Raw genomic sequence first — 25,965 nt, 5'->3', positions numbered from 1 at the left:
TAACAGCAGTCATTCTACCAATTTTCAAATGGAAAGGTGGGGCAGGTAAGCACAAATAAGTAAACGTACAAGAAGAAAAAAGCACTTTGATGCCAAGACAAGGCAGTACCAAAGTTGTTAAGGCTTGGGTGATACTGTATAGTATGATTGGGGATGCAAGACACTGAATATAGAGAAAATATTTTCTAAAAAAGGCAATAACATGCATTCTGTCAAATTAATTTAACAAGCGCCATTCTTTTTCAGTGGCATCAGACTAGCAGGAACTCTGTGGTGATGAACCTGAGTGATGTCACTATTGCAGCTATGTGATGTCACAAGGCTTCAAGAGCAAGAAGATAAGAGATCAAGCACAGGGGTGCCTGTTTTTAAGCATAAGGCGAAAGTGCACCGCTGAGGCAGGATCCCATGGACCAAGTGGCCTTTTATTCAGATTCAAAAACGATCAGATGTTGTTCTGAGTTGAACCTTGCATAGTTTTACGCCTCACCCCTTCAGCTCAGGAGGCACATAGTAATGTGCCCCTGTGGCGTGGTCATGATGTCATCTGAAAAAGTCTCTGTTGTGACATTTCCCTGGTATGAAAAGATCATCACCAGTGTGCCGCAGCATTGGAGGCAGAATCCCATGATGGAAATGGAAGCTCATACAGCAAAGGACTATAACATGCCAAACAGGGCAGGGAGAGACAGCATCATAAGAATTGAATGCAGCAAGGTGTGCTGGGAACAGGGTAAAAAAGGTGAGTAATCAGTAGTTGTTTAAAGGAATTGTTTCAAGGATTTTGGTGTTTGGTCTTGGGGCACCCAAGAAACATTTGGCCCTTGCGATTGCAACTCTGGCCAACCCATATTAAAAGAAAAACATAGAGCCGGGCCTGGCATGCATACCACTGTGTACGTCTTGGGCACATATTCCATCTTTCGTGTTCGATAGCTCACATAGCTTTGCTTGGTGTAGAACTGTGGCATGAAAGCTGCTAAGCTCCTTATTGTGCTTCTGACTGGTGCAGATTGAACCTTTCAAAGTATGGACTGACCTCAGGTGGAATTGTGCTTTGAGAGCAGTGTCAGTGCTCGTTGCTTCACAGGCTTTGTCAGTGGTGGTAGTTGCGGAGGCTGGATGTTCCACAGGGTCAGTCAAAGGTAGGCAGCATTCTCTGTTGACACATGGTTGGGTGATAATGTGGGCTGTGGGCATGCAACTTACCTCATTGTCAGTTCTTGTATACCTGCCATGTAAATTATACTCTACATTGGCATGAAATGTTATCGTTAACAGGAGAATCAGGGCAAAGCAACTGAAGCTGTCCTGTTTGGTGCAACTCTGGTCTTGGGTCCCCCACTCGAGAGAAACTTGGGGCTTCAGTGTCCCCAACAACATCATCCCGTTGCCCCGGCCTGCATAATGTGGCATTATGGCAAAATGGTACTAACACAAAACATCTCATTGGAATAAATTCAGCTTCTCACACACAGCGAATATATATTTGTTTATTAAGTACCAAGGACATTTATATTACTGATGTAATAGTCTATAGGATAGAACACCACTACAGTAGATGTTCTGTCCCAACCTATAGTTATCTACAGAGTTCAAGGTGGGCGGGAAGTAAAGGGTATGAAGTTCACTTATTCTTCGAGAAAGCATGTGACCTGGGGCACTGTTCAAGGACGGCAGTTAAGGACATATTTGTTTTGTTTTCCTTCTCTTCTCCAAGTCCTTTGAATTGGGGATCTAGCCAGATGCTAAGGAGGCCACCAAGGAGATACAAGGAATAGGAAAATAGGGACAGTGTTTGGGCTGGGGTTGGCGCTCCATTTCTACTAGAACTTTGTATTTACTTAAAAGTTTAGGGTTTCATTGGAAGAAAGGCGAGTTCAAGATTAACAAGGAATGAGGAGCAAACTCGCCTGCAGCATATATCAAAATACTATAGATGTTCTTGCTTAAATGCCTCTAACGTTACAACCTGCATAACAGCAGCAATTCTACCCCTTTTCAAATAGAACGCTTGGACAGATAAGCACACATAAGTAGACGTACATCCAGATGGGCATGGTGTTGTGATTAACTTTGCATTCATCTGGTGCAAGTGACTAGAATCTTGAGATGGAATGCAGGGCTTAGAATGTTTATCTATGAGTGAGTTCCAGGTTTGTTAGTTGCAAGGATGTAAGCCCTGAGAGAGGATGCCGGTGGGTGTCCTATGTCCCCTTTTACTTACCTGACTCTAAGAACTGTATTTGGTGTACCTAAACTTAAGTAAATAAGTTAACAGCTCACTGGAGTGTCAGAGTCATTTGTGGCCAAACCTTGAACTCAACACTGGCGACGAGGATGGGATCTGGCTGTGCTGGGGGGACAGCACCAAAGGGAGACACCCACCGCCCCCCCCCCTCTGAGAAGTGATCCTCTCTCAGGTAAGAGCGCTGGATGGCTGTGAGGCACTGCAAGTGCAATGAGGGCAATTGAGGTCCAGACAGAGGTGCTACAGAGGCAGAGGGGGCAAGAAAGGCCCAGACAGAGGCGCTACGAAGGCACTGGAATAACAGAGCAGCTATGGATGTAAAGGTGCTGCATGAGGCAGTGGAGAGGTTCTGCCAGGGCAGTGAGGCGCTACAATGGGCAATGAGATGTGGCAGAGGCAGTGAGGCGCTGCATGAAGAGGTGCTGCGAGGGCAGTTAGGCGCTGCAACAGGCAGTGAAGAGGTGCTGCAGAGACAGTGAAGCGCTGCTAGGGGCAGTGAGATGCTACAGAGGCAGTGAGGCGCTGCATGAAGAAGTGCTGCAAGGGCAGTGAGGTGCTGCGACAGGCAGTGAAGACGCGCTGCAGGGGCAGTGAGGTGCTGCGTTAGGCAGTGAAGAGGTGCTGCGTGAGGCAGTGAAGAGGTGCTGCATGAGGCAGTGAAGAGATTCTGCAAGGGCAGTGAGGCACTGCAAGATGCAGTTAAGAGGTGCTGCAAGAGGCAGTCAAGAGGCGCTGCAAGAGGCAGTGAGTGGTCGCTGCAGAGGCTGTGAAGTGCTGCATGGTGCAGTGAAGAGGTGAGGCGCTGCGAGGGCAGTGAAGTGCTGCACGGGGCAGTGAAGAGGCACTGCATAGGGAGTGAAGAGGCACTTCAGTGACAAGGGTGTGCTGCAAAGGGCAGTGGGGACAAGAAGTTCTAGTGTTGAAAGGTACAACGGTCTGCTGTAAAGTGCAATGGGCTCTGTGAGACTTATGGTTATTAGAAGGAGCTGTGAAGTTCATTGGAGCAGCAAGGTTCATTCATTCATTGGCATGGTGAAGTTCAAAGTGGCAGTCTCTCATAAAGCATTTAAGAGAATTGAGACTGTACAAACATTCAGAAGAGTTGGAAGTTGTTAATGGATCTAGGAGGGGCCTGGGGCCCATGGACTGTGCAAACATCTGTTGCGCCAAGGCTACAAGCTATTGGTCATAGTGAAGGCAGCTGAGATCACTGACAAAGTTATCCGATGTCAGCGCTTACCTTTGACTGGAACCGAAGGTTGCTGCGGTTGGCTTGAGTGGAGTCCTGGAGTTCGGCATGAGTGCTGCAGCGGGAGGCCTGACTCAGTTATGAAGTTTGATGGGGATGGGAGCTCTGTGTTCCTCCGTTACTCTCTATGCAATGGTGAAGTAGGAGAGAATGCAGAGGTGCTGGCGATTAGAGTTGAGATACTAGAGCTGATATATATTAGTTTATTAGAGTGATGTTGTAGGTACATGTCTCTCTCTTTAATTGAGTTATGTAGTTTAACATATTTCTCTCCACAGGAGGACTTTTGACATTTTTATGCATGGATGGACTTTTGATGTTAATAGATTTTTGCAAACGATGTTAGAAAGCAATCCTGCATTTAGTTTTAATGTGCACTGAACTGCTACACAGCTTACCATGGCTGAATGTCAGGCCTCTGTTGGATAAGGCACTTTAGTGAAGTGAATGAGTAGTGAAAACTACTATAGTGTTAAGGATATAGAATGTCTAACAAGAATGTTTAAAAAAAAAAATAATCTTTCAACATGTGGATATTAAGGCTTAAAAGTTGGTGCGTACTGTTTAGTTTTTGCTTTAACACATGTGTGATGTTTGGATGAGTGTCAAAGCAAGTGTTTTTGGGAAATGGTTCTTTAACCATACATTTTCCCACAGACACATTATCGGTATGGGCCCTGCAGGCTTGAATTGTGGACATTGATGGGGCATTTCTTTTACTTGGTTACCATGTTCAATGCTCAGTTGTCCTATATGGTATGTGTGTGGGGAATGGTGTGGTTGTTGACTCAGGTATAAGGTCAACGTTATAGTGTTTATATGTTGCATGAATAGTGTGGGCACAGTTTGTAAGGGAACGGGTGGTTCCTAGGGTGTGGTACCAATGGTGTTGAGATAACAGTTTACAAGGGAAATGTTGTTCCTAGGATTTGGTGCCATTGTTTTGGCATATGTTGGTAGACATGTGTGCGCTGATGTGTGAGTGAGATAAGATATTAAGGTTTTGAGTGTTTATTAAATCTTCATTAGAGTTATTAAGTTGATAACAGTGTTCATCATTAGCTGTTCTATGTAGGCAGATTAATATGTTCTCTCCACAGGTGGACTTTTAATTTTAATCCACAGATGGACATTGATGTTAATGTTAATGGATTTTGAAGTGGTGACAGGGTCTAAACCTTTTGGAGTTGGTTGTGGTTATATATGAAATGCGTTGAATAATCTTTTGTTTTTCAGGTGGGACTTTACTGGACAAATCTTTTGATGAAATATTGATCTTGCCACCGATACTTTACTGTTCTTGTTGTCCCTATAGGGGAAAGATGTGTTGTGATTAACTTTGCATTCATCTGGTGCAATTGACTAGAATCTTGAGATGGAATGCAGGGCTTAGAATGTTTATCTATGAGTGAGTTCCAGGTTTGTTAGTTGCAAGGATGTAAGCCCTGAGAGAGGATGCCGGTGGGTGTCCTATGTCCCCTTTTACTTACCTGACTCTAAGAACTGTATTTGGTGTACCTAAACTTAAGTAAATAAGTTAACAGCTCACTGGAGTGTCAGAGTCATTTGTGGCCAAACCTTGAACTCAACACATGGGCAGTCTGTGCGGCTGACCAGGCTCCGCAGTGATAGGGGTCCCGCAGGCACCAGCTGCCTGCCTCCAACATATAAATAAATATTTTTTCAAGGGGGGCTGTGTGTTTCTATGTAAGCAACTCCCTTTGTTTGTCCTAGTGAGGCGACATGTCACCTCTCAATCTCCTGCTGTAAGGCTCTCAAGACAAATTCCCCCTCCAATAACCCCTAGCGGCCCCTCCTCCTACCCCCTCCTAGCGGCCCACCAGATCTGCGGGCCCTTTCAGGCAGAGCGTTTAAAGTGGGAGTGATTTACAAGTGATGGAGCATTTAAGAGACCATTGTTGTGGCAAGACCATTGTTTTGGCAAGACGTTCTTAGTGTTTACGTGTTAAGAAATGCAAAGGGATTTTTATTTTGAAAGCACCAGCTGCCTAAAATCTGTGCCCTCTGGCACAATTAAACATATCACACAAAACCATTTAAAACTCTCTGCCTTATTGTCACATGTTAATATTAAGCGCACCAAAAGGTGTTTATTTTAGGTTGAATGTAACATTTTCCTCACACTAGATCTTAAACATGCCTTTGTGAAATATATAAAGTATATTTTCAAAATCCACAGGCCATTTTTCTGCCTTCTACTGAATTGCATTCTGGTATTTTTAGTCTTCCATTCAAGGTTGGGGAATAAAGCCACAATTGTTAACTTTTTGCGTGACATTCTTCTAAAGGGAAAGGTCAATTGAACTAAATTGGAATATTTCACTTTAAGATATGTTCACTTACTGTGCATATATAAATGGGTGGCAGCTTTTATTTTCACTACAGGGGCAGAGGTTCCCACGCTGAGTGATGCAAGGAAGATGTATCCATCCATAGGTCAAAACCACACCTTTTACAGCAGAAATAAGAAAAAAAGCCATATGATTTACAGGTATGTCTAAACATAGAACATCTCAGAAACAGTCCCCATACCTGCTGAGTTTTCTTTGCAGCATTCTGCTATAGGATCCCCTGCTACTCCCGCAAAACAAATTTGGCTTTCCCACCACCTCCAATCAAGGTTCACATGGTCCATTGGACCATTAATGAAGGTCCCTTGCCATTTTGAAGTGAGCAGCACTTGCTAAATTTCAAGATACATGCTAACACCTCAGCAAGCAGGAGAGGAGATAGAAGCCCTGCCACAACCAGTGATTAACAAACATAGCAAGGAGAACATGTGCAACTATGCCCTCTGCCCCCAGGAACTCAGCACCTATGCATTTAATATTGAGCCCCCCTGTTAATTTTGTTAACATTTGAAGACATGAAAAATGGCTTACTTTCCTGCCTTAAGACCTCACAGGTAAATATGATCGATCACACTATAAGGCAGTCCTGTAGCAGACACACCAGTGCCAGTCCCTGCCCTAACATGACACCCTTGAAACTTGCTTGCAGTTTATTTATTTTGACAGCCGAAATAATCCCCATCTGTTGCTTCTGAAATAAAAGCCTATTGCTAGTTTGCACAATATAGCCACATATATACACAATAAAAATTAAAACAATTGGGAAACGCCTGCAATAACAGCAGTTAACTTCAGTTAGCAAAACACAATCACCTGCAGTGCCTTCCACAGTCAGATGGTGTCTTCAAACAAAAGCTTACTAACAATATTTCTACCAATTACTTCTGGGAAGAGATGTGTTCGAGTTCCAGAATTGCAGACAGGTCTTAAATCCCAGCTTCCCCACTTAACAAAAGTATGAGCTCCTGGCCAATTTAACTTCCCATGATACTTCTGTGTATTGAAGACTGATTCTATAATATCATGTTCTGTAATATCACTGATGTCACTATTTATGCAAATCAAAAAGGGGGGCACGCACCTTTTGTCGCCTGGGTCCCGCAAATCCTAGGGCCGGGCCCTGCATACAACAAGAAAACAGAACTTTGAAGCCAGAACAGTACCAAAGTTGTTAAGGCTGTGGACATACGGTAGTGTGATTGGAGATGTCAGGCACTGAATATAGAGAAATTATTTTCAAAATAAGCTAAACAATTACATGTATTTTGTGAAATTACTTTAACAAGCTCCATAGTATCAGACTAGCAGGAACTATGTTGTGATGGACCTGAGCGATGTCACTATTGCAGGTCTGTGATGTCACAAGGCTTGACGATAAGACAACCAATCAAGCACAGGGGGTCCTCTGTTTAAGCATAAGGAGACACACAGCAATGTGGGGTGGAGTGAGGGAAAGGAAGGATCCAGAGTTTATTACATTTGGGGAGTAGGGGTTTAGTATGGGGTGGATGTGGGTGGAGGGGGCGAGGGAACGCATATCCACTGCTTTTATTTTTACATTTCGAATCCTGGATCTTCTATCTATTTCTCCTCTATGGACAAAAACATTGACGATTGCCCTGGTGACTTTGGAATGGCATAGGTGGGAGGATCTTGAAACACTTGTGTATAGGCGCGTTACAAATGCCATATATCATATCATATCTGCCGCGCTTTGAAGACGACACCAATACAGGGGTGCCCTTCTAATCTTTCAACAGACATGTTACATGAACAATTGTTTATGCTTTTATTTTATTTTAAATTAAGAAACTAAACCGCAGAGAAAGACGAAACTGGTGCAGTGCGAACAGGGCCTAGGGGAAAGCACTATACTACAAAAGGGTCACCTTCCTAATCTTTCAACATACATCACACAACATTTTGTTACCTGAACAATTGTTTATGTTTTTCTATTATTTAAAAAGAAACTTCCAAACACGATGGAGAGTGCAGTACCAACGAGGCCCAGAGGAGAGCACTATGCTCCCGCTGTACAATCGGAGGAAGAATGGAAAGAGAAGAAAGACCCGTCCACAGGTGAAACGTGGAGTGTGCACAGGGTGACACCAGAGAGACCCTCTCCGGTCCTGCCCGAAACCCAAATGCGGTGCTGCAGATGCTAAGCCGCAGTGATGGGGGAGCCGGAAACGCCCGATTCAGAGCTGCAACAGATCCGACTGAAAAGAATAAAACAGGAAGGATTCTTCCCTGTGCCCTCTGATGACCGGGTGAGTGTGATGTGGGGGACGATACCGGTTGCTCACATAAGTTATTAGGGCTGGGTGCTGACTGAGGATGTAGCCGAGTGGGTGGGGGCGGTGATGTAGGAGGTCCCTGTTGGTGCATTGGATTATTGTTTAGAGGGGCGGGGAGAGAGGTGCAGAGTGGTTTACGCCGTTTCCGAAGGGTTCGCCCATTTTTCCAGTGTTGGCTAACAGTTTGTCGTGAAAAGTCATTACAATTTGCCGTTGCGGCCCAGTTTTGTACTGGTGCTCGAGCCTATGTTTTGACAAGTCCGATTCTGGTGACCCCCTTTCTTTCATTCTTAAGTTGTGAGTCTCGTTTACCAGTTTATGACTCCCACGTGTCCTCTTACTATAATGGAGCCTAGCGCCGATCCGATGGCGTCTCTAGAAATCAATGTTGCATGTTTAGCAGTTGCAAATAAGGCCCTAAATAAAATCCAAGGGCATTTAGTCTTACAAGTGCTTTACTGTGTGTTTATCATTGAACACAATTCGTTGTCATTTGATGCTCTAGCTTTGAAACAATTAATGGAAAACAGAAGAAATTAACAGTCTGCATCCACATCCCATCCTTCCTTTTCACCAGGTACCTTAAAAGTCCAGCCCACAGTACCCTGAATGGCACCCCAGCCAAACTTGTGTGTTAAAATGTTCAACATCACAGTTCAACTGTCTTGCTTAAAGTGCACACTCAGTGTTTTAAACAAATAATCCATTATAATGTCCCATCCAATCCATGTCTATTATTTAAAGTTTAACAATACCACGTTGTGTTGTAGTAAGTGTTATTGCCAAAATGATTGGTAATGTAATAGAATGTAAATTGGTCTTGTACTCCACATCTCTGAAATGTATTTGTAGAGATATCGCGAGACATCCCGGTCTTGCGAGATCTCGTGCGCGGTCGGAAGTGCGGCCCCCGTGCGCTAAGCGCGGATTCCAGCGGGAGAAAGCCACGGAGCAAGACGCGCTCCTCCCAAACAGAGGCCTCCAAGCCTTAGGAGAGACTATGAACATTTATACCAGTTATATCACAGTTCTGGGGCCTGTTGCCCTTCGTTGACTCATTTCATATATGATGCAGATTTACTTTGATGTCACCGAAGAATAAAAAGGCACAGCCTGCAACTACACCGCCTCCTATCATTTATTGTGGGAATTATACAACATAATTGGCGACGAGGATCACCACTAAAACCCGCGTGGAACCATGCAAGGAGCGACACCACCACCGCCCTTCCTGCAAACTCCAGGTAGGCCTGCCATTCCGCGGCCACAATGGCAACCCTTATTCACAACGTATGTAGAGGCCTTGGGCGGTGCGGGCTACTCAGCGGCGAGACGCAGGGCGATGTTACTAAATGCCCTGGGCGTCAAAGGGCAGAGGGTGTTTGAGAGTCTCACCCCGGAGCCGGTGGCCGGTGACAACAATGATGTATTCAAGGAGGCTGTAAGAAGGATTGTTAAAAGGTTTGTCAGCAAGGAGAATACCGTCCTGCACAGGATCCGGTTCTATAGCCGCAAACAGGAGGCGTCCGAACCAGTTGATGACTATGTCACCAAACTGCGCGAACTGGCGGCGCTCTGCAGCTTTGGTAACAACGCAGAGAGTCTCATCTGCGACATGCTGGTGGTCCACACCAACAGCAGAAAAGTACAAGACAAGTTCATTTTAGAGAAGGAACTACAGCTGGAAAAAGCAATTGAGATAGCGAGAGCAGTTGAGGAAACGGTAGGCAGAAGGAAAGAATTCGCAAGCGGCCACAGCCCTACCGAAGTACAAGCTGTGGCATTCCGCCCAAAGAAGGAGAGGCCGGTCCTCGATGCGAGAGAAGGGAAATGGGGGAAGAAAGAACCATTGAAATGCCACAGGTGCACCAGCACGAAACACCTAGCCTTCGATAGAGAGTGCCCAGCAAGAGACAAGGAGTGCTTAGTATGCAAAAAGATTGGACACTTCTCAATCGTGTGTCGTTGGCGCAACAAGAAGATCACGAGCGTCAACGCTGAACACAACACGGACAGGGATTCGTCCTCGGAAGATGAAGGGAGACCTACAGTCATCATGGTGAACAGCCCACGGGCTAGAAGGGAAAAGCCCCATTGTGCAATCAAAATCAATGGGCTGGAAACAAGAGTCATGGCTGATTCGGGTTCTGATCTCACCATAATACCCCTACGCACGTACAAAGAGATGATGGGTACAGAGACGGTCCAAGTACTCAGCACATGGCACAGGCCTACAGTTTTTGGCGGTGCGTCTGTAGACCTGTTGGGCTACATCAAAGGGAAAGTAGAGCTCAAAGGAAGAGAGACCACCACTAAATTTTACTTTAGTCAAGAAGGCCCAGCGGTATTAGGGTGGGACGACCAGGCAAAACTGAAAATCAAGCTGGACCCCAGAACAGAGGATCATGTACTGTCAGTCAGTTGGAGGAGTGCACCAGTAGCGAAAAAGAGATTACCCTAAACTATTTTCGGAGGAACCAGGACACATCAAGGGCTTTGTCCACAAAATATTACTCAAAACCAACGCAGTCCCGGTCAAGCACAGAGTAAGGCCAGTACCAGAAACCCAAGAGACACACTCAGAAGCCAATTGGACAGAATGAAGAAAGATGGCGTAATCGAAGAAATTGAAGCTTCTGATTGGCTGAGCCCAGTGGTACTTATAAAGAAACAGAACTCACAAGAGCTAAGAGTATGCATTGATCTCCACAGCCTAAACTTGGAAGTTATTGCAGACAGCTACCCACTGCCGAGCATCAATGAGTTAATCCTCATGATGAAGGAAGCCAAAGTATTCTCGAAACTGGACATGAGGAACGCCTACCATCAAATACAACTGAACAAGAAGTCCAAGCCACTCACCGCTTTCATCACCCAGTTTGGCACGTACCAGTTCACCAAGAGGCCATTTGGTTTATCATCCGCAGCCTCTACGTTTCAACGCATGATGGATGCTCTACTGCGGAACGTCGGGAACGTGGCTTATTTCCAGGATGACATCCAGGATGACATCCTTGTCTACGCAAGGGATGAACAGACGCACGATGTCAGTCCTCACCAAACTGCAAGAAGCAGGAGTGAGATTAAGGTACGAAAAATGTGTGTTCAAAGCAAAAGAAGTTGAGTATTTGGGGTACAAGATATCAGCGCAAGGTATAAGTCCCAAGCAAAACTTACGGCAGGCCATAATTAAAGCTCCTGAACCCACCAACAAAGACAAAGTGAGGTCATTCCTCGGGTTGGCGGAGTACTATGCAAAATTCATCCCCAAATTCTCGGAAACCTCAGCCCCGCTCCGAGAGCTCCTCAAAAAAGGGTCAGAGTATGCGTGGCAAGAAGCTCAGAAGAAAGCGATGGAAAGCATAAAACGACACGTAGTTGAAGCACTGTGCTTGCAACCGTTCAACCCAGAGTGGAGTACAGTCATCACTACAGACGCCAGCGCATATGGATTAGGGGCTGTCCTCACTCAGAAGAAGGGTGACACGGAACACGTGGTAGCATTTGCTTCGAAAGCCCTATCGTCAGCCGAATAAAACTACTCCACCATAGAGAAGGAGATGCTAGCGTGTGCATGGGCCGTGGAACATTTCAGGACATATGTATGAGGCACAAAGTTCAAGTTGGTTACCGACCACAAGCCCTTCATCCACATGCTCAGCCCAGGCGGCACCAAAGTGTCAACGCCCAGATTAGCACGCATAGCAGCAAAACTGCAGTAATACACCTTCGAGGTGCAACACCTCTCTGGATGGAAGAATTTGCAGGCGAACTGCATGTCAAGATTGCCAGAGGGCAAGGACAATGCCACCACTTTCTTACAAGAAGAATGCATTGTAGCATCCATTACAGATCTCAAGTCGCCCGACTACCTGGAACTCAGCGAAAAACACTGGATGGAAGAAGACAGAAAGGATCCTACCATGGTGAGAATCGGAGAATGTATTAAAAATGGATGGCCAGATGAAAGGGCAGTGCCAGAAGGTATGAGGCCTTATTGGAAAGTGGCAGATGAGATCTCAGAAGCCGACGGCATAATTATGAAAACCGACCAGGTAATCCCGCCCACAGGCATGAGGAAAACCATTCTGCGCAGGGCCCATGCGCCATCTGGGGAACACCATGACACGTCGTAGAGTGAGAGAAGCCTACCGGTGGCCGTCCATGGACCAGGAGATCCGCACCATGATTGAGAGATGCCCTGAGTGTCTCAACAGTGACAAGCGCCCATGATTCACACAGAAACCCCAGAAGCGGTGTGGTCAAAAGTAGGTCTAGACTTTATAGGACCATTGGAGGCGATGGCGCCCGAACATCGGTACGGCATAGTGCTAGTGGACTACTTATCGAAGTGGGTCGAGGCCGAGTTTGTTCCCAACATTACGACCGCAACTGTAATAGAGGTCCTCACGGCCATTTTCCAGAGGAAAGGGCTCCCCAATGAGTTAGTAACAGACAACGGGGTACAACTAATATCCAGAGACATGGAACTGTTCCTGAGGAAGCACAACATACACCAGAAGAAAGCAGCACTCTATCATCCCCAAGCAAATGGGCTCGTCGAGTGGGCCAATAGGTTTATTAAGGGAGCCATCCAATTAGCAACCGCTTCAGGAATGGATCCCCTCAAAACAACAAAAGAGGCCATCGCAGCTCACAGACTGACTCCCAACGGGATCACCCAAATCTCCCCTTGTCAGGAACTCATTCAGCAAGCTTGCCCATTTTTTAGTCTTCAAACAGGTTCCTTCAGCCTCCGAAATGGCCGCTACTTTTCTTCAGGACATAGTCCGTCTACATGGTTTGCCCAGGACCATAGTGTCGGACCGAGGACCCCAATTCACCTCTAAATTCTGGGCTTCTCTCTGCCAAGTTCTAGGGATTCACAAGGCTCTCTCTTCAGGATACCACCCGCAGAGCAATGGCCAAACGGAAAGATTGAATGCCAGCCTAGAACAATACCTCAGGTGTTTTTGCAGTCCGCAACAAGAAGAATGGTATTGTTTCCTCCCACAGGCAGAATTTGCCTATAATAACTCTCTCCATACCTCGGTCCAGATGAGTTCTTTCTATTGTACTTATGGATTTCATCCTCAACATTTACCCTGGCTCAGTCCTCCGTCTACCAAAATTCTGGCTCTAGATGGGGCTTTACAGGACCTGCAGGAGGAACACAGACTTGCTAAGGAAGCACACCAAGCGAGTCAACTTATGCACAAGAAATGGGCAGACAAGGGTCGTACTGTCAATCCGAGCTGGAAAGTAGGGCAACTAGTCTGGTTGTCCACCAGATTTCTCCCCAGATGGGCTCATAAGGGGAAATTCTCCTCTCGGTTCCTTGGGCCATTTCCCATTCTGCAACAGATCAACCCTGTAGCATTTAAACTCAAGCTACCAGAATATCTCAGGAAGGTGCATCCAGTATTTCATGTCTCCCTTCTCAAAGAACATAAGGAGGACCCTTTTAAGAGGCCTGTGTTCAGAACGCGTGCTCAAGTGAGCCCTGCACCTGAAGAATATGAGGTGTCTCATCTTGTTGACTCCAGATATCGCAAGGGGAGGTTGCACTATTTGGTTCATTGGAAGGGTTATCCAGTGGAAGAGAGGACATGGGAACCTGTGAGCCATATACATGCCCAACGCCTAGTGCAAAGGTTCCATCGACTTCATCTGGGCAAACCGGGGGGTCCCCCGAGAAGACGGGGGTATGCTGTCAGGAACTGTGAATGGAAGGTTTGGAAGTGCTGGAAGCATTGATGGTGCGCGCTCTAGTCCTCACCCAAAATGGTGGCGTGTCTTTAAATTCTGGCTCCTCCCACAAACTGATGCGTTGTATCTGTACACTACGCTGCGGTTCGTGTGGAACTTCGTTCGTGGATTTTCCTCCCTGCCGATCCTCCTCTGCTGCTGCCTTTTTCCCTGTGCCTACCTTCTGAGCTCGCCTTATTTATACTCCCGGGTTTCCTGTTTCCTGGCTCTTTCTACTTCCACCTTGTATAAGTTATTTCTCCTCGTCTGTTCTAACGGCTCCGCCTTGCCGGAGCTACTGCCTCCTACGTTTCTTGTTTTCCGCCGAAGCATTCTATTTATTTGGCTTCGTGCTTTCTGACTTTCGGCTTCTCTGTACTCTACAATTCTCGTTTGCTACTTACTTACTCTCTGCAGGCATATTCCTACTTTCCTGCTTGTGGCCTGGGTATTTTCTTGCACTCTATTTCCATACTTACTCCTTCCTACTATTGTGTCACTGTTATTTGCGGGCATTCCTGTCTATTCTCTCATTCCTTTAGATTTCTTATTTTGTTTATTGGGGCTCCTGTTTCTTTCCTCTATTGTGTTTTCAAATTGAAAGGGCTCCCCCTACTGTCACTGCCGAGCTTCCAGACTCTCTCCACCAGTGCTGGAATCCGACTTTCTTCGGGTTCAGCTGAAAACAGAACTCCATTGCCTTGTGAAGGGAACCCACAACTCCCTAATAGAACCCATCTGGAAACAGGGTTTTTTCTGCCTTCGTGCTTTTTCCCTGGCATTAGGACTGGCACCCTGGGGGTCCCCGCGGACAGGGTTCCATCTCTGCCAAGGTGGCCTCTGGAGGGGCTAGACCCTATCTACACGAAAAGAAGGTCAAGATACCAAAGGACAAGACTCCTATAAGGAGGAGGGACCGTAAGAAGACAGAGTCGAATCCTAAGGAATCCGCCACAGAAGATTCAGGTGAGGAGGAAGGGGAGAAGGCCTCTGATCTTGACACCCCTTTTCGCATGTTGAGAGGGAGGAGAGCAGCCTCCACGCTAGTGCCGCCATGGTTGGCCAGAGTAAGAGAAGACGAAGAAGTAGACATGTCAGAAGTGGTGTGGAGAATAGAGAACAGCAAGGCACGCATGAAAAGGTGGAGCGACAGAAGAAGGACCAAACAAGGGTCAGACGTAAAAGGAGATTGGATCAAAATACGGTTACCGACCAAGGATCAAATCACAGGCTCCCGGTTCAGCAGACCTGTGAAGGTGATTCACCGAGGAGCCAACCATATCCGCACCGAAGATGGGCGCACATGGAACATGGAAAGAGTAGCCATGTTTGAAAAGAGGCAAGATAGAGAAAAGACCTTTGAAAGGTCTGAAGCTGAAGGAGTAATGGACAATGAGAGAGGGGAAGAACGAGAGCCGTAGACAGACAGAAGAGAAGTTAAAGAAAATGAGTTTGAAGCGGATGCATCCACAGTTGAGCGAGAAAATGACCAGCTGGACGTGTGCAGTGAGAGAGGCGATCGTCCGCAAAGGGAACACAGAAGACCGGTGAGATACAATGACTATGTCTTGCAATGAACTGCCTTTGCATTATCAGAGGGAGGTGTGTAGAGATATAGCGAGACCTCCCGGTCTTGCGAGATCTCGTGCGCGGCTGGAAGTGCAGCCCCTGCGCGCTAAGCGCGGATTCAAGCGGGAGAAAGCCACGGAGCAAGACGCGCTCATCCCAAACAGAGGCCTCCAAGCCTTAGGAGAGACTATGAACATTAATACCAGCTGTGTCACAGTTCTGGGGCCTGTTGCCCTTCGTTGACTCATTTCATATATGATGCAGATTTACTTTGATGTCACCGAAGAATAAAAAGGCACAATCTGCAACTTCACCGCCTCCTATCATTTATTTTGGGAATTCTACAACAGTATTGTGGCATTTGGTTTTGCCAAAAACAAAAAGGGGGTGGTAATAAGGGTGAGGCATGTACTAAACGTGGTGTTCATCAGTGTGATTCAGAAGTAATAGAGTCCTATTTGCTGGTATGGCGCTGTGTGGTTTGTGGACTTGATACTTGGCTAAATGCTCTATCTAGCAGGAAATACTTAGGAAGTAGATAATAGCGCTGTGAGAGCTCCTAACTCAGCACAGTATCTGATGGCGCTAAAGATGTAGCAGGCGATGCAATGAGCTTTGAGCTGCTACCCAAGGTCCCTTTGTTTAGATGGTGTTGCAGGCATGTAGTTTGAAGGTGCTAGTAGATTTAGGGTTGAGAAAGGGGTACATTTTCTAGGGCGAATGAGGAGTCTCATTCGAATTTGAAGGCTGTATTGAATCTGTCCAGTTCAATCTGTGTTGTCATCCATCTTGATAAGTTGTTACTGTTCTGGGATCTGTTTTATGATGATCGTGGGGTGGTGTCAGTGTCTAAAGTGTCATGGGGGGGAAAAGGTTTGGGAGACTGACCCCGGTTCCAATGTCCAAGATGTTCCTTGTTTAAGTGTTGTGCACAGGTGTATTGCACATGTCAGAGAGGCTGTCCCGAATGCGTCAGTCTCTATTTCATCCTGTTTATGAGGGTGGTGCTCTGATCAGTCTTTATGTCCAGGTTAAAACCTGAGTGGTCCATCCCTTGAGAGGTGCAGGACCATGCTGGTTATCTGCATAGTTCTGGTGAGTCTTACAGCCTCAACCTAGCGATTGATAGAAGTTGAACATTCTGCCCCATCCAGGTTCTAGAGGATGTCATGCTAGTTTGTCTGTTACGATCTAGTAAATAGCCAGCTTTTGAGAGATTTTCTGAGGGCCACGGGCCTCATTACACATTGGGCAGTATCCCGCCGGTACTGCCCAAATTAATTACTGTTACTGCCACTTGGTCTGGCGGAATTTCCGCCAGATTACAAGTGGTGGTAGCAGTGTAAGTCCCCATTTAATATGAGTCCATTGAAGTCAATGGGGCTTTTTTGGCGGAATTACAGCGGCAGAATTTCCACTGCGGTAATTCCGCCGATCTGCCTATTTTTCAGCAGTGAGTAAGCCAGGATTTCCCTAGAGGCTAATTCTCCACTCCATGTCCAAACCCTTCATTTGGCATAGTGGTTAAGTTCAGAATTCCAATCGGGCGTCACGCACTGGACCAGGACACTTGGTTTTAGCCTGGAATGTGGTGCTCAATAGAAACACTTTTCTTTAATTTCAACAAATTCAAATTGAGCCGGTACCCGACCCGTCTCACACCCCCTTTTACAAATACCTGTCATGGTCATCGGGCCAAGAACACAGACGGGGCCCGGATGGACACAGTCCTGGCGCCTGTGGTGCCAGTCTCATGAATAACAGTCAACAAGAACATTTATTCGGGACAAGAATGCTTTTATTGTGACCATAGCACCTAATTTCGGGTGCAAGGTGCATTTAACATGGGAACTTCCATCACTAAAGCGGCCCCACGTGTACTCTTGGGTGGGGCTGCTATTATTGGGTTGCCTTGCACATGCTGACTCACTAGGAGTGGCAGGCAAGCCAGGCCTAGTGCCTCCAATCCACGCGGCAGACGCTTCGCGTTATTCTGCACTTACATGCAGCGTAACGCTCACTGCCGCCTGGGATTAAATTTACCTTGGAAATCCTGCTTCCTGCCTTTATCCTTACCACCTGGGGAATCTGCTCTCATCTGTGCGTGTCTTTTTCAAATCTTCCGGAAAGCCGACGTATTCATCCTGGCACCGCAGCTCACCTTCAAACCTTCCGGAATGCTGAAATCTTCTCCTTGGCACGGCAGCACTACGCGCTTCGTCCGCGACCGCAGCACCTGCAAGTAAAAGCAAAAGGCAAGGTTAGACATTAAAAAGACATTAAGTTTAAGGTTGCGCTACCACCACTGTTAGGCAGAATCCTGTGCAGTGCCCTTAGGGACCACTACACACACACACAATTAAGACTACACTACAGGTGGCAATACAAGTTTTACCTTTGGTACAAGCTTGTACCGCTATGTCAGAGTGGTAGCAGTGGCGGAGCAGCAAGGCTTATCTCAAGAGTATATGAGCAGTAGCAGAGATTACACAAAGGGACCACAATTACTGTGACTCAAGCAAACACTGACTCAAGGTTTCAGGTAGAAAAATATAAGTACATTTATTTTTAAACCATTCGTTATAAACACAACACTTTTATTAAACTTAAACAAAAACCACACGTTAAATATACTACAACTAACCAATTCACTTTGTACAATATGTCTCATGGTAAGTACCCTGTGTTTGAATGAACCGGTGTTACGAACAAAACACGTTACCCTGAATACGATTGCGATCACTTTTTGACAGTTCAGTCTACTAAATAAACGCGTATCCGTGACATGAAATGCTACCGGGACAAAACACACTTAGCACCTGAGATACCCAGAGGGAGTTGGAGGCAAAAATCACAGGCAATATTTTGGTTAGGCAGACAAAATCGAGAAACACTCAGAGACAGGAGTTCAAAAGTCAAAGGGCCGGAGCCAGGGTCAAGTGACACCGGGGCCTGTTGCCTAAGATCACACAGTTAGACAGTTCACGATTCAACGTAGCCAAAAGTACTTCGATATTGTCAATGTTCGGAAGCAAAGGTCATAAGAAGGAGGGAAGACAAGGGCAAGCCTTGGAGATGAAGAAAAGGGGTTCACCCAGTTTCCTCAAGCAGAACACAGTACCTTATTCCAATGGTGCAGCTGGTGCTCTGGCAGTTGTTCCTGTTGGTTTCCCGCAGACCCACGGTTCCTGGAGCTTCGTTGTGAAGGAGGACATCTGTAGGGGGTCTGCACCACACAGGGATGAAGCCGGCAGCAGCGACAAGGAATAAAAGGTGCGCTCCTTAAAAACAGGAGAGGCTCTTCAGATGGCTATCCGGACCACTACAGCAGGGTGCAGCGATTTCGACCAAGGAAGAGGATCCTCTGGCTATGGAAGATGAGCTGGTTATCCCCACCAGGCTCAAGGGAAGAAGACTCCGGACTGGATCTTCTTAGTCGTTGAAGGGTACATGGCTCAGGACTGCAGCAGGGCTTCACCGGGACGGGGTAGTTGCAGCAGCCGTCGTTTTCTCCGCTTCTCTTCGGTTCCTTGTAGTTCCAGTGGCGACTCTGACTTCTAGCCCAAGAGACCTGCCTTTTATGCGCAAAACCCCCATTCACACAGCCTGGCTGTCAATCGCCCAGCAGTGGGGTTGTCCAGCCCGGACAACCACCTCATTCAATCATGACAAAGTGCGACTTGAGTTTCCTAGGATACCCTGTGCAGGGGGTGACTACATCCCTCCCTCACATTCAGCCCACCTAGACACCCAGGCACCTGGTGGAGGGCTTCTGAGCAGAAGCCCGCCAAAAGATGGTGGACAAAGAAGGCGAACCTAGTTTGCCGCGCAAAGTAAAACACAAGAAGGACTTTAACAAAAAGAAATGGCGAATAAACCCAACCGGAGCCAAAAGAAAGACAATTTGGTCAAGCGGGTTTATGTTCGAGGCTAATATAATAGCCAAGAACAATACCACGTTTATCTAATATAATTGCGGTAGAAAAGTTAGGGTAGATGCCACTACCACCAGCCAAGTCTAAATGTTAAAAGAGCGAAACAATGCTCTAGGAGGTACAGATAAAAAGGGATATGAATTAACCCTTTCCAGTACTCCATGGAAGATGGGGTGTACTGGATCTGTGGTAGATTGACTAAGTAAAGTTAATGGCAACTTTACCCTTTTCTGGGGGACTGTAGTCGGGGGGGGGGGGGAGTCTCAAAGACAACCGTGTGTCACGGCATTGAAGTGACACACAAAAAGATGGGGGCTACTGAAGTGGTGTACTTCAGAGTCCACAATCACAAAAACAGGTAAAAACACATAGCAAGACACAGGTAAGAGTGGTGAAAAGCTCACACTCTTACCAAGTGGAAATAAATAAACTCCACTAGGTGAGGGAAATTAGCTATAAATGAGAATTCTCCCTAACATTCACACCTCACACTTTTCCTTAAACCATCACCCGCCTGTTGTTGGACATTGCGGTTTCATCTATCTTCCTCTCGGCCGCGTTCCGCACCCCCACAACTGCTTTTGGGCCGCATTTCCATCTATTGGGAAGAAACCAGAAGAGAAAACTTTATTCAGGAATTAACAACAATATTGAGAGCAATAATACCAAGACAGAAAGCGAGAAGGGGCAAAGAGAAAACAGAAAGAGGAAAAGACAAGAGACATTGAGAGACACTTACTACCAAGCAAGAGAAGCATAGTCACAGCTGGGCTGGACTATTACTTACCAGGGATCAGTGAAGTAACTAGATCCCATCAACAAGCGCCCCTGACAAAAGTAGCAGGAGGGAGAGCTTCCCATCAATAATTAACAGGTGAGCGTTATGGGCTGGTACATGCCCGCAGAAATTGCACCTTGGGTAGAAGGGTTTGAGGGGTCCCATAGTCACCGATCAGCGCACTCGTGTTTTCTCATATCCACGCAGGAGCAGTGTCACCAATTGTCGCAGTCCACAGCTTCTCCGCAGGGGGAGAGACCTGACGGTGGGGTGATCTAATTCCTGGGAGGGCTGCAACCGTGCCCCAACGCCTCTGCAGAGACCAGGTGAGCGTAACAATACCCCGGGTCACAATGGACCATGAACCAGGCCGGTTGGTGAAATACAATATTTATTTATTTTTAAAGTTCACAAAAATCACACACATTTTAATATTGGGCAGCAATCACCAAGGGAATGATAATGGAAATTAAAGCAATGCACTTGGTTAACCTTCTAGTAAAACATATCCAAAGCACAAATGAATAGGAGCACCTTTTGAATTAGGATAGATAGCATCCAGGTTAAGGTTTCCTCCTGCAATATTTCCTCAACCCACCAAAAACGGGTGAAAAATACTGAATCGGAATGCGGATTATTGGCAGGGGAATAGATGTATAGCACAGTGATAATGTAGAAGTGAAAGGAGGGATCTAGCTGGTGAATTGAGAGATTTGGAAGGTAGAATGAGGTTAGTTTTTAGGAAAATAAAGCAGTTAAAAGTGAGAAATCGGTTTTGAAAGAAAGGCAAATTTTATTTAGACTATATTGTTAAAGAGGGGCACAGTAAGGTCCAAGGTTGATTCGCGACGTCAACCTTGTCACCCCAGCGTACAACTTTATGTGGAAATTAGTTTGATTACTCAAAATATGACTAAGGAGATACTCGAGAAGATGAATGAAAGAATTGCGCTAACACTAGAAAACGAGAACAAGGATGAACAGAGAATTAGAACAGTCTATACAAGTTATCAGCGTATGGATATGGTTGCTTAGAGAGTGGAACAAAGACAAAAGTCAAGATGGGGTAGACTATGTGTCATGGGATGTGGGATAGTCGCAGTCCACTTTTGAATCTCGGATTTTCGACAGTCAACCGTTTCTGGTCACAAAAGATTCTGTTCACTGCATAGCGGACTCTCCTGGCAAAAGACAACTGTGCAAAGGTCTGGTCACCGGATAATCGGGACAGCTGGATGGCAGGGTTGCAGCGGGCATGCAGTTAGTGGGCAAGAAGCTGGTCTGGTTTCAGGATGCTTCCCAAAAGAATACCAAAGCTTCTCCCTTTGGGTATTGGGATTTCTAGGCGGGTTTCAGGATTGAGGCCTTGCTGGGATGGTCAGCAAAGTTTTGGCCTTGCTGGGATATAATTGGCTATGCTTTGGCTTTGCAGTGGGATCTGGAGTCTTGCAAGATGAAGTTAGAAGATCAGGAACGCAGGCACAGGAAATTCAGGAATGAGTCTGTCGAGAGTTCTCTAGTCGGGAACTCACGTCCCCTGCACACTTTCACTGTCTGGAAAACCAGACCAACAATTAGTTGTGTTTAAATTATAAATTTAGTAGTTACAAATGTTTTTTTAGAAATGCAATAACTTAAAGAAAAGCTCATTAACACAAACTTAGGTCACAAGAAACCATCTTCTTTTTATTCATTTTCATGATGTGGTAGTCAAAAGGGGCCCAAAGCGTTTCGGTTATTACACACTCTTCATCAGGGGCAATAAGCGATTTCTAAGAAAGAAAAAAAAAAAAAAAAAAAAAATATATATATATATATTTACATCCATATTAGTGGCGGGTCAATCTTAGTGTAAACACAATACATTACTGACTGTCATTTCATGATTACATCCTTTTTTCTAAAAGTAGACATTGTCTTTAAATAGAAGCATTTTAGCATAAGCTCAATTGTGAAGACCTGATCCCCATTTCTATACCTATGGGTTTCAATAAATTTGAACCAATCTTTTTTATAAATCAATTAGCAACAGAAAACTTTCTGGTTACGAATCCTGGTGTGCAGTGGATAGTATTAAAGAAAAAGAGAGAAACAAAGGATGCTAACCTTGCGATTGTTTTTGTCCATACGAAAATATCATGGAGCTTGAAAGAAGTTGTCAAAGTGGAAAAGTCCAGTTTACAAACTCATCTGTATCATTCTCCTGGTAAAGGCTTGGCTTCTGCTTCTAAAATATTGAGGAACCCGCTACCTGTAAGTAAGGCCAGGGTTATAACTCTAAACACGAGAGGGGTACACTAAATTGAGTCAGCCAAAGAATTTGGACTTACTTAGAAGCCCTGAGGATATTTCTCTATGTGCGAGTCCAGCATGTGCCTTATCTCTAAGATTCGAGGTCCCAAGTGCAGCTACCTCGGTGTCAACACGAATTCTAGGGGATACAAAGTCACAAATAAAAAAGGGGGGATCAAACTAAAGATGGTCTAATAAAGTTCCTAAATAGGAAGGGTTGTATAACTATGCTAACTATTCTCTATAGGGAGTATGCACCTGTATCATGTACTCCAGTCCAAAGGAAAACAGGAACCATCACGCTTGACAGTACCCGTGCTAATCTGTGTGGTATCTTTTAAGGGGTGCATACTGATGACGTCATTACGCGCATGCACGTGTGACGCATCATCTTGAAAAAATGAGCGCTCAGGCTCTCGTTAATAAAGAGCGCAATGTTATAGACCATGTTGGGGTAAACTAAGTGTGAGTAAGGAAACTCACAAAAAAATAATTTTTAGTGTATATCTGATATTAAGGAGGACACGCTCTTTGTTTACATTGTGACGTAATCATGCGGCTCACGTGCATGACGTCACATGTAAACAACGGCCGGCCGAACGCACACTAGAATGATATAAGCGGGCTGTATATTACATAATATCAAAAGGTAAAAAAAGGGGCTCCAAGTTCCTTGTTGATTTGTTGAGTGTTAGTTTGGAGGTGCAAATGGAGGCAATATGGAGCTAGAAGTGGAAGGATGCATATGCATTATTAGATCCTGACTCAACGTGCTCATAGAGGATTTAAAAGTCTCACAATAACATAAAGTACTTCACATCACTGACCTGATCCAGGTTCACATTCTCATGGATATATGATCCCCGCAGTGGGATATATTTTTAATCATCTACACATTCTTATGGATGTAAAAAGGCCCTCAATGGGGTGTGTTTAGATCTTATACCCCATAATAGAGTCAAAAACAAGACTCCACTTGACATGAGTTTTAAGCCATACATTTTATAGACAACCTGATCCAACTCATATAGTCTATTTTTACTGGTTATTACACTGGATAGTAACAATCCTGTCCTCAATTGGGTTCACATTCTTTCACAATGCTGTTGATCCATCACTGTCAATCACACTCTAACACAGCATTCCTAATTTGTTTTTTGTAGCACTTAATGCAACCTGGTGTCAAGGCTGCATCCTTCTCCCCTGCACCTTAAATACATTCTTAATACCATTAAGACTTTCCTTTTTTATTAACATACCTCAACATTTAAAAAGGGTGTGCTTCTGGTGTCTGCTGTTCTTTCGTCTGTCCAGAGTTCTGTCAGGGACCCGTTTTATAGAGCATGGTGATATATCGAATTATTTACTTTAGCTAAAATCCAGTTTTACCATAAATGGCACATTTGTACAGTTGGGGCATCTTAACAAATTACATAAATAGGTTACATATTTCCTGCAGAACATGCCAGTTCAACTCTACATTGTTTCGCCCTTCTAATAATTTTTAGTCATTTTTGATGTGAAATATGCAGCCTAAAATTCTATAACTTTACACGTGTGTATGGATTATCATTAGGCATGTCATTATCAAATCATACATTGGCATCATGTACACTTTCCGTGGAATACCCAATTCTCTGCCATTTCAATTCCCATGGTGGCAGTGAAGGCTACAACATCTTAAATTATAAACCACAAAATTACATTCAATTTTAACTTTTTACATTTTTGCAAAGTCCTGTTGCAAAGATAAAAGTCTTAAACGTTTCTTAATAAAATAGTCTTTGGAGGCATATGTTCAGTATTGTTCCCCATATATGAGCATAGCTTCCAAGGCTTCTCTTGAGTTGGCGCTGAAACTCCCAGCAGAAGTCGCGGGAAGGTGTGATTTCTCACTTCACACTTCTGTGTCCCAGATCTCCATTGTAAGAGGCCTCAGCCCAGACCCAAGTCTGCCAAGGTAGCAATTATAACTTGTGTGTTCTAGTATCTACTGTGAGGGGCCTTCTGTTGCTAGCATCCCCCCAAGCGGAAAGTTTGGGTGGTTTTCCCCCCTGTAGCCACTACCTTATAATTCCTTATTTTATTTCTTTTTGTTATAAATCAGAATAAAGCCTGTTGAATAAGATATCTCATATATCTTTCACAGCAAAAACCCCTTCACGTTGCTATATAAGGACAAGGCCTTATCCAACATGCAAGTTTATACAAGTATTTTTCTTTATTTGCAAAAGTACATTTAAACATGTAGTGCTGCTGGCCTTTTTCTTGCAAATTCGGTTTGTCTCTTCCATCTGCACTTCCACATTGTTTTGTAGCCATAGTTGGCTTCTTGTACGCAACAGTCTGTGTTTTGTAGCCATAGTTGGCTTCTTGTACGCAACAGTCTGTACAAGGCCAAGGTCTGTTGAGATTGACATGGGCGCAGAGAGCTAGAATTTCTTTTAAAACAGTGATTTGTGACATTTTGTAGCAAAGGCGTTTTTCCGTGCAGCTGAAGTAAAGCTTTTGTTGATTTTCCCAGATTTGGCTGACACAGAGCCTGTCATTCAGGGATCATGCTTTCTTCTGCTGAAGAACTATGTGGATATGGATGGGCATGGCAAGGTCTTATTAATAAAAGTAGTTTGAGAAACGGATGAAAATGGCATCAGAGCAGCATCCTTTTCAATTTGAAATATTCACTTTTTCAATGGCAACTTTGGCTTGCAGCAAAGAAGCGTTGCTTTTTCACTCCCCTTATTTTGTACATGCAAGCAACACACTGGCAGGCTTTTTCAGTGTGCCCCCTTGTTTCATCCTGCCCAATATGTGCTTGGCAAGATGGTGCAGACATCTTTTTGTAGTTGCAAAACGCAGTTTTGGTGTGAGGCAGTGCTGCTCAAGAGAGCTAGCGCAGCCATTTTGCTGTTTCTGCTGAAATGCAGCTTTGTTATGGATAGGAGTACTGCTGAGTGGGTCAAAGTAGCCCACACCGGCAAACTCGTAATGAGGCTCTAGGTGTTTATCCTTTCTGCAGATTTGCTTGGGTATTAAGTTCCACAGGTTGATTGATATGAAAAAGAAGAAGAATCTTGAAGATATTCAATGTAATCAACTTCTGAATGGCCAAGTAGACTGGCAGAATTAAAATGTATAACTTCAGGTTTCACAGAGATTTAATGTAATTGTCATTTGTATAGCGCCTTTCAGCTTTGGTATGGTCCCAACGCGTGGGTGTTTGAATGCCCTTGGGATACAGAAGTCCAGGTGTGGGAAATTCGGAAGAGTTAAAGAATGTGTGTGTGCATTTTAGCCAGTGCGAAGGTCGGTAGGGCTGGCCAAGTACCTATGTCGAGCAGGCATGTGGATGGGTGCAGAGAGTTGGTCTGGGGAGTATTCTAGAAGACCTCATGTTTGCAGCTAGACCGAATGTCGGATGTGAATGCTTAGTTAGTCTGAAGTTATGCAGTAGGTGATCCTTGGTTTCAAGAA

At 45.1% G+C, this 25,965-nt stretch overlaps 1 protein-coding gene across 3 annotated transcripts in view; it reads left to right on the top strand.

The window, feature by feature from the left end:
• The first annotated feature begins 7,863 nt into the window (after positions 1–7,863).
• CDK10 (cyclin dependent kinase 10) overlaps positions 7,864–25,965 on the top strand; it is a 282,956-nt gene continuing 264,854 nt past the window's right edge. For 2 of the 3 annotated variants that reach the window (XM_069635577.1, XM_069635578.1), the window contains exon 1: positions 7,910–8,142. In XM_069635577.1, the coding sequence (XP_069491678.1) occupies positions 8,047–8,142 (96 nt within the window). In that variant the 5' untranslated portion in view covers positions 7,910–8,046. Of the gene's footprint in view, positions 8,143–25,965 lie in introns of all 3 variants that reach the window. The other variant, XM_069635576.1, reaches the window with a different exon arrangement.

Source organism: Ambystoma mexicanum, chromosome 1q (assembly GCF_040938575.1).
Source record: "Ambystoma mexicanum isolate Mex_15411 chromosome 1q, UKY_AmexF1_1, whole genome shotgun sequence".
Classification (NCBI taxonomy): domain Eukaryota; kingdom Metazoa; phylum Chordata; class Amphibia; order Caudata; family Ambystomatidae; genus Ambystoma; species Ambystoma mexicanum.
Note: the sequence above shows the minus strand (reverse complement) of the source record. Positions and strands in the feature narration are given on the sequence as shown.